The sequence below is a fragment of the Oncorhynchus clarkii genome, chromosome 19, assembly GCF_045791955.1.
Source record: "Oncorhynchus clarkii lewisi isolate Uvic-CL-2024 chromosome 19, UVic_Ocla_1.0, whole genome shotgun sequence".
Taxonomy (NCBI): domain Eukaryota; kingdom Metazoa; phylum Chordata; class Actinopteri; order Salmoniformes; family Salmonidae; genus Oncorhynchus; species Oncorhynchus clarkii.
This window is the reverse complement of record NC_092165.1, coordinates 30956468-30969411: the sequence shown is the minus strand read 5'-3', so window position 1 is coordinate 30969411 and position 12944 is coordinate 30956468. Positions and strand designations below refer to the sequence as shown.

Genomic DNA, 12944 nt, shown 5'->3' with positions numbered 1-12944 from the left:
AATAACGGAGGTTGGCGTTCACGCATGTGCTATTCTGCTGCATACCACAAGTTGTCAGCTTTGAGCTATGTAGGGGGACTGTTCCCCAAACTGCAATTTTGGAAACCGTTGCAAAATATGACAACTGTGAAACATAACATGCAGTGAATAACAAATTCGCGATACGGGTGGATGACTAGAAAACCTTTCTTGACCCTTACCTAAAAGCTATAATTTCCTTTCAGGCCCCAGCGAGGTTCGAACTCGCGACCCCTGGTTTACAAGACCAGTGCTCTACCACTGAGCTATGGAGCCGGTTGTTGAGGTAAGAATGTATTGGCATTTGATCACGTGATGTCATAGAGCCATTTCGAAGTATTTTACTTCAAATTCGAAATAACCAACACTTCCTGTCTAACTACACCACACATATTCATCTAGCAAGGCTATCTTGTGGAAACGGACACAGTCGCTGTTCAGTCCGATTTTGCCACCACCGTCGTGTAAGCAAACTAATTACAAAAGTTTATAAAAAAAAATATTCAAATATTTGTCTCATTGTAAGATATAATTAGCAAAATGTTCCTCCTTCCTTCCTTTTCCATGTTATTCTAAAACCATGTAGCAGCTATCTTCTTGCCATGTGTACAACCATGCTTCAGAGGTTGTTGTTCACTTGCAGTAGAATGCTATGCAAATTTGCAATGGGAGAGCCAATCCACTAGTTTCCCTACATTCCCGCGCATTGACCTTCATGGCAGCCACTGGGCTCGTTTGAGTGGTAAGGCTAAAGCAACCGACTGTTATTTAAATTTATCTAGGCAAGTCAGTTTATAAAAACAAATAATTATTTACAATGATGGCCTGGAATAGCTCTAACTTGAGTGATGCAGAGGTCCAAGGCACTGCATGTCAATGCAAGAGGTGTCACAAGAGGCTCTGGTTCAAATCCAGGCTGTGATTGTGAGTCCCATAGGGTTGTGCACCATTTTCCCCCTGTTTTTTCCAGGTTTGGTTGGGGTACGCCGTCATTGAAAATAAGAATTTGTTCTTAACTGACTTTCCTAGTTAAATACATAAAACCCAGATGACACTGGGCCAATTGTGCACTACCCTATGGGACTTCCAATCACCAAGGTCTGCAATGGTTCCTCTAGCACTGAGATGCCTTAGACTGCTGTGCCATTCAGGAGGTGCATCCAAAGTGTATTTCCCTGTAACATGCCATTGTTTATGAAATTTTAGGAAATAAACATGTCTTCAACCCCCATATCACACACTCACGTACTTAAATCATAGTTGTGTGTACATCAGTGGAGGCTCATCAGAGGAGGAAGGGGAGGACCATCCTCAGTGAATTTAATAAAAAATAATGAAACATTAAAGTTATCCTTTTTAGACAGAACTATACTAAATATATTCACGTCACCAAATAATTTATTAAAGCATATTGTTTTGCAATGAAGGTCTACAGTAGCTTCGCAGCACTCTGTAGGGTAGCACCATGGTGTGGCCGGAGGACAGCTAGTTTACGTCCTCCTCTGGGTACATTGACTTCAATACAAAACCTAGAAGGCTCATGGTTCTCACCCTCTTCCATAGACTTACACAGTAATTATGACAACTTCTGAGGGACATCCTCCAACCTATCAGAGCTCTTGTCCACCGAATTAAAGGATCAGAGAATGAATCTAGTACTGAAACATAAGCTACAACTAGCTGGCACTGCAGTGCATAAAATGTGGTGAGTAGTTGACTCAAAGAGAGAGAAAGACAATATATGACATTTATTTTTACAAATGAATTTCTTCAAAAATGAAGGAGAAGCAAGAGAGCGAGAGAGAGCTAGATTTTTAATTTTTTTTTAAACTTTAACTTACTTAGCTAGTGAATGCAGCTAGCTAGTTTAGCCTACTCAAACACCCGGCTCAAACAGAGGGATGCTATGTTACCTAACTGGCTATGGCTCTTCAACAGTGCAACTCTTCCATGTCAAGGTAAGCTTTTGGTTTTATTAATTTATTTCTACCGGGGCCTGCCGGTGAAACGGCTAATCTGCTTGCTAACTGTACACTGTACTGCATGATTGTAGCGGGTTTACCAAAGTATTAGTTATAGTAGCTATGTTCCCTAGATGTTAGCTAATATGGTGACAATAGTGTAGGCTGTGTGTAGCGCTTAGCGGTTATGATATGAAGATTTGGCTTGTAAAGTTTTTTTTGCCTGATCACAGACAGCTGATGTGTTAGTGAGAGGTGGAGAGCGCGTAGATGCGAGAAATAATTATCCAACGATCTAAGGGCTCATGCTGTTTGTATGTGGCTGCTTTGAAAGTGAACTGTGTTTGGGTGTGATCAGTACTGTATTCATTCTGACGATTCTGTTGAAAAACATTTCTTAAACGGAAGCAAACGGAACAAAACAGGGATAAACATACCTAAATTTGTCCAATAGAAAATCCTGTTTTTAACTGTTGGACAAATGATTACATCCTAGATCAGCTAGATGCAGGCAAGATTGTGAAAGGCGGTCTTGAATGTGTCAATGTCTGTCACCTTGATTACTAAGATGTCTCTCGACTTGGCACCTACGATGTAGACTTTCATTCATAAGCTAGGCTGTAGCAACCTTATCATGGTTAAGGGAAAATTTGAGTATCGTGTAGTAGCCTGAACCTATCGATCTTACATTGAACTGAGTGAATGCAATATGAATGGCAGTCATCCAATATGCTGTAATAGAAATAAGGCCATGCTCATAAAAACAATAATCATCCTCCTTCATCTTAAACGGCACCGACCACCACTGGTGTACATTGTACAATCAATTTAGAGAGTGAGAGAGCCTCATATCACATTAAATTCTATATATCCACTGTATACATGAATCCCAGAAAAGTTTGTTCCTGTTTCAGTCATGTCTTTGGTCACGTTCACATGGGTCAAACAAAAACACCTTAATCATTGGTTGACTATAGAGCCTCCCACAATGCAGGTGATGGATGAAGTTGGTGAAGAGCAACTGCAGAAACTTGATCACATGATTTATGAACGTTTATGCAGTCTACTGGTCGGCGCAAGTCTGACAATCTTTATCCCCATAATGCAACACACTTTGAAAGGCAGTGACCAATGATGGTCACCGACTTGACAAAAGTGGGGATAAAACTTTCCTTGAAGAGATTCCCTAAAAACACACGTCCCATCATTGAATGTGCTCATGGTAGTTGGCAAACCAAATACCCAGACAATAAAAAGAGAAATTGGTTTGATGGTTTACAAAGCAAAGTGTGTGATGAAGTGTGATTTTGCCCTAGCTTTGCCAAGAGGCAGTGCTTGACTTTGGCAGGAGTTCACCAAAGCTGAGTACGAGCACCTCAAATTTTCAACTGCTTGAGTTCCTGCACCTCTTATAGAATATTATCTCAAAAGTATTGTGGAGTTCCTGCACCTAAATATTAACAGTCCCTGCACCCATCATCTTTTGTGGACAGATTCATGCTTACTTCTGGGTAACCAAGATTACTGCACCCAAAATGAGTACTGGCACCTATTTCAGTCCAAGTCAAGCACTGCCAATAGGTTATGATGATGTTGTTGGACGAATGTTGTTAGGAGCATATTTTTATCCCAGTCATCTAATTAATTCAGACATATTTCCTGCCTAGTCATGACATCAGTCCTCAATGTTTCAGACACCAGAACCAAGCAGGGTGACTTGGACAAATAGGCTAGCCTGAAGTGTGGAGTCAGTCCACACCGAAGACAGAAATGGAGTGATGTTCCGTTTGGATTCCAGGCTTCAAATTGGCAGTTTTTCCTTTGCCTGTGACTTTCCCTGTTAATCCTCTCCTGTCATTCCACCCTATTCCCTCTTCCCCTTTCTCACTATGCTTTTTCCATGTCAAATGAGCACATAACTTGTGAGTCTGTATGGAGCATTTATTTCAGTATGTGATCATGAGAGAATATTAAATAACCTGGTATTCATTCTCCTTATACAGTATATTCATTCATTTACTGTTTTAGATTCATTTCCTTTAGAGAAAGCATCGTCTTACATTAGCAAAGTCTAACATTTTAATTATAAAACCTTTAAGACTTTAACACAGCAATTAAATCAGCATTACATTACCTTAATGAAAAGAGGTAGACCTATAAGTGCCGACATCGACAACAATTAGACAAAAGTTAGACAGCAATATGCCTTGGTTTTAGTTACAATCACTTAGGCCACAGTCACAAATAAATTCAATCACCTCTCAATCGACTCTCATTTCTAGGCATCAACGTAGTCTGAGTTCCCGCATATCACCCCTGCGTCCTCGTAATGGGCACAGTTATGTATTCCTATGTCTGTGTGTTGACAGTCCAGCAGGCTCTCCTCTGTGCCCTCACACTGCACATCGTCCAGAAGAATCCGGAGACTCTTCCCTTCTCCAAACTCAGAGTGCTTGGATGCCTTCAGGGCGAATCGGAACCCGAGCTGCCGACATACCACTGCCGCGTTCTTCGTATTCCACAGGTCGTCGCACACCGTACCCCATTCACCGTTGACGAAGATCTCCACCCTCCCCCGGTCGTCCCGCCCCTGCTCATCCCCCGCCAGTCTCACCGCCCCGCTCTGAGGCGCGGCTGCCGGCGCCATCCCGCTCTCCGAACGGTGCTTGCCCTTCTTTCGTCGGTTTTTCCGTCGTGTGTGCCTGGGCGGTTTGGTTGTAGTTGGAGGCAGTGTGGTGGTGACGACGGCAGCCCCTTGCTCCTTTAGAATGTCCATGAGCTCCTGAAGCCAGTTCTTGTCAGACTCTTTTACTGAGGACTCAGTGGGATGGGGTCTGACGGGCTCTTCTGGCGGGGAGAGCTTTTGATGCTTTGTCGGTAGTTCAACTCCTGTTAATGCTGTGGGATAGAAGAACAGGTCAGATTTAGGATAACTACATGGACTGTCCTAATGAATAGATCGGTGAGATGAGGTTATAATTAGCATGTACGCCTATCCACAGTATAATAAAAGTGTAATATGAATCTGGCAATCTCAGAGGTTTTGTGTCTAAAATATCTCTCAAATGACAATAATCAGGGAATTGATGATGAAGTGAATAATCTAATCGAAGCAGCGAGATCTAGTGACAATCTAGATCGAGCAGCGAGATCTACTGACATACTGTAAGTGTTTGATTGAGCAAAGGGGGCTAAATATAATGAACAAAATAAAAGCAGACAGACTGAGATATATGTTGAAAGCCAGCATACTCACTTTCTTTTGGCCTGAACTTGATGAGCTTGCTCTTCACTCTGACAGGCAGTGGGTCATAGTGACATTGTCTTGGCGGTGCCCGTCTAAAAAAGACAAAATACCAAAAGTTCTCAGCTCAGCAGGGAAGAACACTAAATCAGAGGGTGAGAAGTCAGTTTCACCCCAGTTTCATCAGCCTCTGTTGAGACTTCAACTCTCTTTTTTTGATTCGCTTTCAGCTGGTCTCCCTCCCAGAATGAGGCTGAAGGCCTATTCTTCTCTTCCCCTTTTCCAAACATTGCTGTGGTAGAGAGTAATTCATATCAGCTTCATGAGCGAGTGAGAAACAAATAACTTGACACAACAGTATAGTGCTGCAGCCAACAGAGAGCAAAAGAGAGGGTATGCAAGAAAGAGAGAGATCTTGCGGCCAAGACTGTTTAGACCTAAGTCAGTGAGAGAGAGATTTAGATAAAAGAGCATTCACACTGCTCCAACACCCTTTATTTTATTTTATGTTCGTTCTTTCTCTTTCACCTAGAAATCTGGAGAAAGGGAGAGTGAGCCGACCCCGAAAGAGGGTAAGAAAATCTCAATGATCACCAAAACAGAAATAGAATGCCTTCATCAGCAGTTATGCTATAAGAACAAAGAACACACAGAGAAACAGAATGTACAATGTAAATCAGATTAAGAACTACAGACAGAAAGATTATGATGCGGCACATTCTTCTGACTTAAAATAGATCAGTAATCATGAACAGATGCTTAACATGTTTTACTGATTTTGTTTTGTCTTTGTCTCTTTTTAAAAGTGTGTCTATGACGGTAATGCTAGGCTTCTGCCATCTTCAAAAGAAAAGCAGAAGGACACTACACTTTATTTAGCCCTCACCTTACCAAACATTGTGGCAGGGTCAGGCTGTTGAAAATACAGATTGTGGCTGTAACGGTTTTCTTCTGGTGAAGGAGAGGCGGACCAAAATGCAGCGTGGTTATAATTCATGGTTCTTTAATAATGAAACCATACATGAATAAACTACAAAAACGTGAAAACCCGAAACAGTCCCGTGTGGTACAAACACTGACACAGGAGACAACCACCCACAAAACCCAACACAAACCATGCTACCTAAATATGGTTCCCAATCAGAGACAATGACTAACACCTGCCTTCTGATTGAGAACCATATCAGGCCAAAAATAGACAAACTAGACATGTAACAGAATGCCCACTCAGATCACACCCTGACCAAACAAAACATAGAAACATACAAAGCAAACTATGGTCAGGGTGTGACAGTGGCTTTAAATCCTTACCTTGAGGGATCCACCAGTTTGTAAACAACACCGGTGGGAGATGTGGCACTGGGCACTCCAGTCGACATGAAGTACAGTTCTCCTGTTCAGACAGAAAAATGAACATTTCACATAATTTGGCAATCTAGCTGTTTTCAGTGGCGATTCTCCATTGAGCATGCTTTTTAGTCCAGGACTAAACTTAATATTGGTTTGGGAAACTGGCCTTAAATGTGTGCAGCCTAGAGATCTGATGCTTAAAAAACCTTTTCCATTGCCTGTGTGACCATGGGCAAACAAAAATAGGTTTAATGTGACTCCTCCTACCTGCCTCGTCCTCAGCGAAGGAGATAATGTACTGGTAGTAGTTGTTTATGAGGCCAGGAAAGGCACAGGTCAAACCAATGCCCATACAGATCTCATGGTAGTTCCACTGACCCGTGTTCTTATTCTCCTGGAGGTTCATCATACGCCTATAGGGAGGAGACACTACATTAAATGTTATTTTGACTTTTTTTCATTTGCAGTATGCTTTCCTTATAGACCATATATAAAAACATAAAACACAACTTTTGAAACATAAGAAAATACACCTGCTACAGTGCATCCGGAAAGAATTCAGACCCCTTGACTTTTCCCACATTTTGTTACGTTACAGCCTTATTCTAAAATGGATTCAATCGTTTTCCCCCTTCATCAATCTACACACAATACCCCATAATGACAAAGCAAAAAACGGATTTTTAGCCATTTTTGCAAATGTATTAAAAAAATATTCTTAACTCAGTACTTTGTTGAAGCACCTTTGGCAGCAATTACAGCCTTGAGTCTTCTTGGGTATGACGCTAAAAGCTTGGCACACCTGTATTTGGGGAGTTTCTCCCATTCTTCTCTGCAGATCCTCTCAAGCTCTGTCAGGTTCTTTGGGGAGCATCGCTGCACAGCTATTTTCAGGTCTCTCCAGAGATGTTCGATCGGGTTCAAGTCCGGGCTCTGGCTGGGCTACTCAAGGACATTCAGAGACTTGACCTGAAGCCACTCCTGCATTGTCTTGGCTGTGTGCTTTGGGTTGTTGTCCTGTTGGAAGGTGAATCTTCGCCCTCAGTCTGAGGTCCTAAGCGCTCTGGAGCAAGTTTTCATTATGGATCTCCCTGTACTTTGCTCCGTTCATCTTTGCCTCAGTCCTGACTAGTCTCACAGTCCCTGCAGCTGAAAAGCATCCCCACAGCATGATGCTGCCACCACCATGTTTCACAGTAGGGATGGTGCCAGGTTTCCTCCAGACGTGACGCTTAGCATTTAGGCCAAAGATTTCAATCTTGTTTTCATCAGACCAGAGAATCTTCTTTCTCATGATCTGAGAGTCCTTTAGGTACCTTTTTGCAAACTCCAAGTGGGCTGTCATATGCCTTTTACTAAGGAGTGGCTTCCGTCTGGCCACTCTACCATAAAAGCCTAATTGGTGGAGTGCTGCAGAGATGGTTGTCCTTCCGGAAGGTTCTCCCATCTCCATAGAGGGACTCTAGAGCTCTGTCAGAGTGACCATTGGGTTTTTGGTCACCTCCCTGAACAAGGCACTTTTGCTCAGTTTAGGAAGTCTAGGAAGAGTCTTGGTGGTTCCAAACTTCTTCCATTTAAGAATGATGGAGGCCACTGTGTTCTTGGGGACCTTCAATGCTACGCACATTTTTTGGTACCCTTCCCCAGATCTGTGCCTCGACACAATCTTGTCTCAGAGCTCTACGGACAATTCCTTCGACCTCATGGCTTGGTTTTTGGTCTGACATGCACTGTCAACTGTGGGACCTTATATATAAGTGTGCCTTTCCAAATCATGTCCAATCAATTGAATTTACTACAGGTGGACTCCAATCAAGTTGTAGAAACAGCTCAAGGATGATCAATGGAAACAGGAAGCACCTGAGCTCAATTTTAAGTCTCATAGTAAAGGGTCCGAATACTTATGTAAATAATTTCAGGGTTTTAGATGTAATAACTTAGCCACATTTTCTAAAAACCTGTTTTCGCTTTGTCATTATGGGGCATTGTGTGTAAATTGCTAAGGATTTTTTTTATTTAATCTATTTTAGAATAAGGCTATACTGTAATAACATTTGTTAAGTCAAGGGGTCTGAATACTTTCCGAAGGAAATGTATATGGACTCAAACATCTATAAACACTTATAGGATTGGATTAAAAACGGTGAACACGTACAGTAAGGAGCCTTACCCGCTCATGAAGTCTCCAAATATGTACATGCCGTTCAGATTGGGGTATTCACACCCTCTGTACACATATCCGCCAGTCACAGACTTGCCCATCTTGTGAGGGTAGGCATAAATGGGGAGTACATCATCTGGAAGAGAACAGGAGGAAGAGATATAAGACGTATTTTTTAAATGAAATTGTGCAGAGCCTGTGGTTTTCCAGAAATCCTGGTTAAATTCACGGATTCCCTGCTTATTCCCACCTGAGCACTCCCCTTCTAAGCACATTATGACCCTGGAGAACGGTGTTCAATCCCTACATCCACCCTTCCAATCTCTTCCCACTCTGGTTCCATTACTGTCTAAGGATAAATAAAGTACAGTATTCAAGTTTTTTTTTTAAACAGGAAGATTTTTTTTTAAGGAAGTCACAGAACAAAACACACTGAGACCTTCATCTCCCAGTGAACCACAGGATGCCGGCATGACAATGAGCATTGGAGTTGGTTATGCAGCACAAACTGATCTTGGATCAGGCTACAGGATTCCCACCTAGAGAGCTGTTGGCGCACAGCTTCTTGTCATAACAGGAGAAGCCCTCTTTGGCCCTCCAGCCGTAGTTCCTTCCCTTCTCTATGATGTCGATCTCCTCAAACTTATTCTGGCCCACGTCCCCGCAGAAAATACGGCCCTTCCCCTCCTTCGTCAGAGGGTCCCCACGGTCCACAGAACACCTCCATGGGAGAAACAAGAACAAAGCTACTTAAGTAGCTACAACTAGATTACACTTCATTTCCAAGTTATTACTCCTTTATTCAGTGCAGTAATGTAACGTCTCGCCACACTTTTTTTGGTCAAGGTATATAAAGTGTAAGGAAGTGTAATGTTTCATGAAGTAAGCATATCGTGAAAGTGTTGAAAAAAAGGGGGCACCTCCACATGTTCCGCACCCCGTAAGCGTAGACCTCAGGGCGCGCCCCGCGCTCATGCACAAACGGGTTGTCAGAAGGGATCCTGTACAGGGGACCCCTATCATTGTCATCAACATTGATACGAAGCACTTTGCCTAACAGGGCTGACCTGCAGAAGAGAGGAGTGTAAACTTGGAACATCTTTCCGCGAGTATTATTGTCTTTGCGGTTTACCTAGTAACTTATTATTAGCAACTGTGTTAATGGTACAGCTGTAACTAATTGTTAAAGAGTTATGTGAGTTGATGCCATAAGATGACATCATGAATGAGAGGTCCACATATTTTTCCCTCTTCTCTCACTTGTTCTGAGCATTTCCATATTTCCCAAAGGGGTCTCCGGCCATGCCCCCGTCTCCAGTGAAAATGTACAGGTATCCATCATCAGCAAACATCACCATTCCTCCGTTGTGATTGGAAGCAGGCTCATCAACCTCCAGAATGATCCTGAGAAGGTGTTTGAGACAGAGACAGATACGAGACAGAGAATTCAGTGCGGCAGCGCCCATCTCTCGGAGGTAAAATAATTATGGAAAAAATACTGCTTATCCAATCACTTTGTTGCTGGCGGGAACTCATCTTATCCACCTCTAATGTGTAATATCTACCATGTGTTATGCACAACAGCAATAATTTTAGGCCTACTACTACACATTGGTGTAGATATATGTCCAGCTGTATGCAAAACCAATTGTACTGTAAATCCATTCCGCACCCTTTGAGTCTTCATAACAACAGCAAAGCCCAACTGCCTTGGTGATGGACACCACAGCAGCCATTTTGGGGCAAGAGCACAACACAGGTTTCAACCCCAAATGGCACCTTTTCCCCTATATAATGTACTACTTTTGACCAGAGCTGCCCTTTTGGTCGAAAGTAGTGTTCTATATATAGGGAATAGGGTGCCATTTGGGAGTCATCGATAACTACCTCTCAGATGCGTGGTCCACCTCGTTCATGTCGCCGGGGGAGACGCGGAACTCGCTGACCCTGATCCTCTCGTCGAAGCCGATCTCCACGGAGTAGTACACGTACAGCTTCCCATTGTACTTATAGTTGGGGTGAAAGGTCAGGCCGAGGAAGCCCCTCTCGTCCCCCTCCCAAGGTGACGTCAGAACAGCCTTAGTGATGTTCAGGAAGGGCTTCTCCAGCTTGGAGCGGTCAGGCAGGTACGTCCACACCAGGCCCACCTACGATATGATATGATATACTTTATTGTCCATTTACATGGAAATACATTTTGCGAGGTCAGCATACACGTAAAAAAAATGCCCCAAATCTATACACTATTGGCCGGTTTCCCAAACATAGATTACGACTAGTCTCTATTTTCTATTGAAATAACTTTTTAGTTCAGGACAAGACTTAATCTGTGTCTGGGAAACCGGCACTATAATACCACAATGCAATAAAACAACTCTGGAAAGTGAGCACAAACACACCTGTTCGGCTATAAAAAAGCGGTGCGTGCCATCGTTGGCGTGCACCATGGCCAGGGGGTTCCGCAGCCCGTTGGCTACTTCCTCCAGACAGAGCTGCAGGCAGCCCTCGGGGTCGGCCAGGACGTGGCCCAGGTTCTGCGTCAGCTGCTCGTTGCTGAGGAGGTGTGGGTAGCAGTAGTCTGGGTCCTCCAGCTCCAGGTGCTGGCAGAAATGGACCTGGTCCGGCTCGGCTTGGGCTAGCTGCAGGTCGTCAGAGAGCAAGGTGATGGTGGAACGGCATTTGAGCCAGAACTGAGAGCAGTAGTCAGGACACAGGCCAGGGAGGGTTCTGATGGGGGTACTGGGGTCCTCTGCATCAAAGAGGTGAGCTGCATATGGAGAGCATTCCTGAAGGAGGGGAGAAAGAAGGAAAAGGAGGAGAGAAATGTGAGGAGTGAGGGACCAAACAAACTCTTTCATTTGTACAACCCCCATGTCCTGTTAGACAATCGCCTTGTTCTGTGAAGAACATACACTTTCGTTTTGAGGAGATACGCTTGTTATGACAACGTGCATTTTATCATGCAGTGATTGACAAAAGCGCTACAGGACATACATTGTTAATTTGTTATTATGCATTCTATTACGCAATTATGCACTGTAATAATGCATGTCATATCGGACTATTTTATCGCATTGGATGAATGTGCGGGTGTATAACAAGTATATGCCTTTACAAACATGCCTGTGCTAGCCAATAATGGATGATGTAATTCTGAAAACAAAACCATGTATCGACCTTTACCCGTTCTTTGCTTACCTGGCAGAGAAGGTCCTGCACGTACCCAGCACAGTTGGCATATCCATAATTGTCGAAATTGTCCATGATCTTATAGAATTTTGCCATCAATTCCTGGTCCTTCGCTGAGTCGCAGCAGCCGAAGTTCCTGTACATTGCGCAGAACTGGAGGTCCTCTTGAGGCTTGAACGGGGGCTTGAAATCCAAGCATTGTGGGTGTAAGGACACAGGTGCTATCCAAAATCCCAACAAATATAACCCAATGAACGGCGAGTGCCTGACACGACCGAGGATATCACAAAAATACCACATTCTGCCGTTACGGGTCACCCGGTGCCATCAGAAAGTTATGCAAACCAGCGAAAAACGAGACTGCCTCCGGTTCGACTGTCCTGTGAACGCTTTATCTCGCGTGTGGTTGGTTCACTGAACTTTGCTCTGAAGCTTTAATCATCAACGTTCGACGGGTTGCAGTCCGTTTTATTTGCAATTCCACCACGCAAAGTATCTGTCTTAAAGGCTACTTTGTTGTCCTCATGCTACACCGCAAATTATCCAGTGTTAAATCAACACTGACAGAGTTACATTTAAAATTAGTCCCGAATCTATATGGGTCCACACATTTCAGTGTTAAATTGACACACTGCTCAGTTTAAAGCCTTATTTGCATATTTCCCAGAGTGTCTTGCATTTCGAGTGAAGTTTTAGAGTTTACCACCCATGACTGTATTTGTAGTGACAGAAACATTGTTGTTGCATTCATCAAAGTTCAGTCTTTTGTTCTTCACCAAGTGAGATCCTATGTTATTCTTCAAATAAAACTATTTAACACATCCACTAAATATTTCGTGAGGCATTACTTTGAGGGCCTTGGTTAACCCTTAGCCTACAATAATTAAAATAATTTTTAAAATCCCCATCAAAATCCGTCTGTTTAAACAGAGATATGTGTTTTTTTTTGCATGGGCTGCTTCTCAATCCCCTGCATCCGCCGATATCACCTTCCCGCATCTGCGGTAAAAGGTGGCAAAGC

The 12944-nt window shown here is 43.2% G+C and overlaps 1 protein-coding gene and 1 non-coding gene across 2 annotated transcripts; both read right to left on the bottom strand.

The window, feature by feature from the left end:
- Positions 1–222: 222 nt before the first annotated feature.
- Positions 223–294, bottom strand: trnat-ugu (transfer RNA threonine (anticodon UGU)). The gene has a single exon. It is a non-coding gene; the product is annotated as a tRNA-Thr (tRNA).
- A 3608-nt stretch (positions 295–3902) lies between these two features.
- On the bottom strand, positions 3903–12585 carry LOC139375024 (HHIP-like protein 1). Its single transcript, XM_071116389.1, has 11 exons — positions 11933–12585; positions 11134–11520; positions 10622–10881; positions 9995–10138; positions 9655–9801; positions 9274–9455; positions 8744–8870; positions 6841–6986; positions 6535–6616; positions 5236–5318; positions 3903–4877 (listed from the first exon to the last, which is right to left on the bottom strand). Exons 1-11 carry the CDS (start codon positions 12221–12223, stop codon positions 4258–4260), a joined length of 2469 nt encoding a protein of 822 aa, XP_070972490.1. The 5' UTR covers positions 12224–12585; the 3' UTR covers positions 3903–4257.
- Between the last annotated feature and the right edge of the window lie 359 nt (positions 12586–12944).

Bases quoted from the DNA above. Each gene is read 5' to 3' on its own strand.
- LOC139375024 (XM_071116389.1), bottom strand. From the start codon at position 12,223: ATGTGGTATTTTTGTGATATCCTCGGTCGTGTCAGGCACTCGCCGTTC. The intron at 9,456-9,654 runs GTGCCCCCTTTT...TCTCCCATGGAG, and splicing joins GGGGTGCGGAACATGTGGAG to GTGTTCTGTGGACCGTGGGG. The intron at 8,871-9,273 runs GTGGGAATCCTG...GTTCTCTTCCAG, and splicing joins GTGCGCCAACAGCTCTCTAG to ATGATGTACTCCCCATTTAT.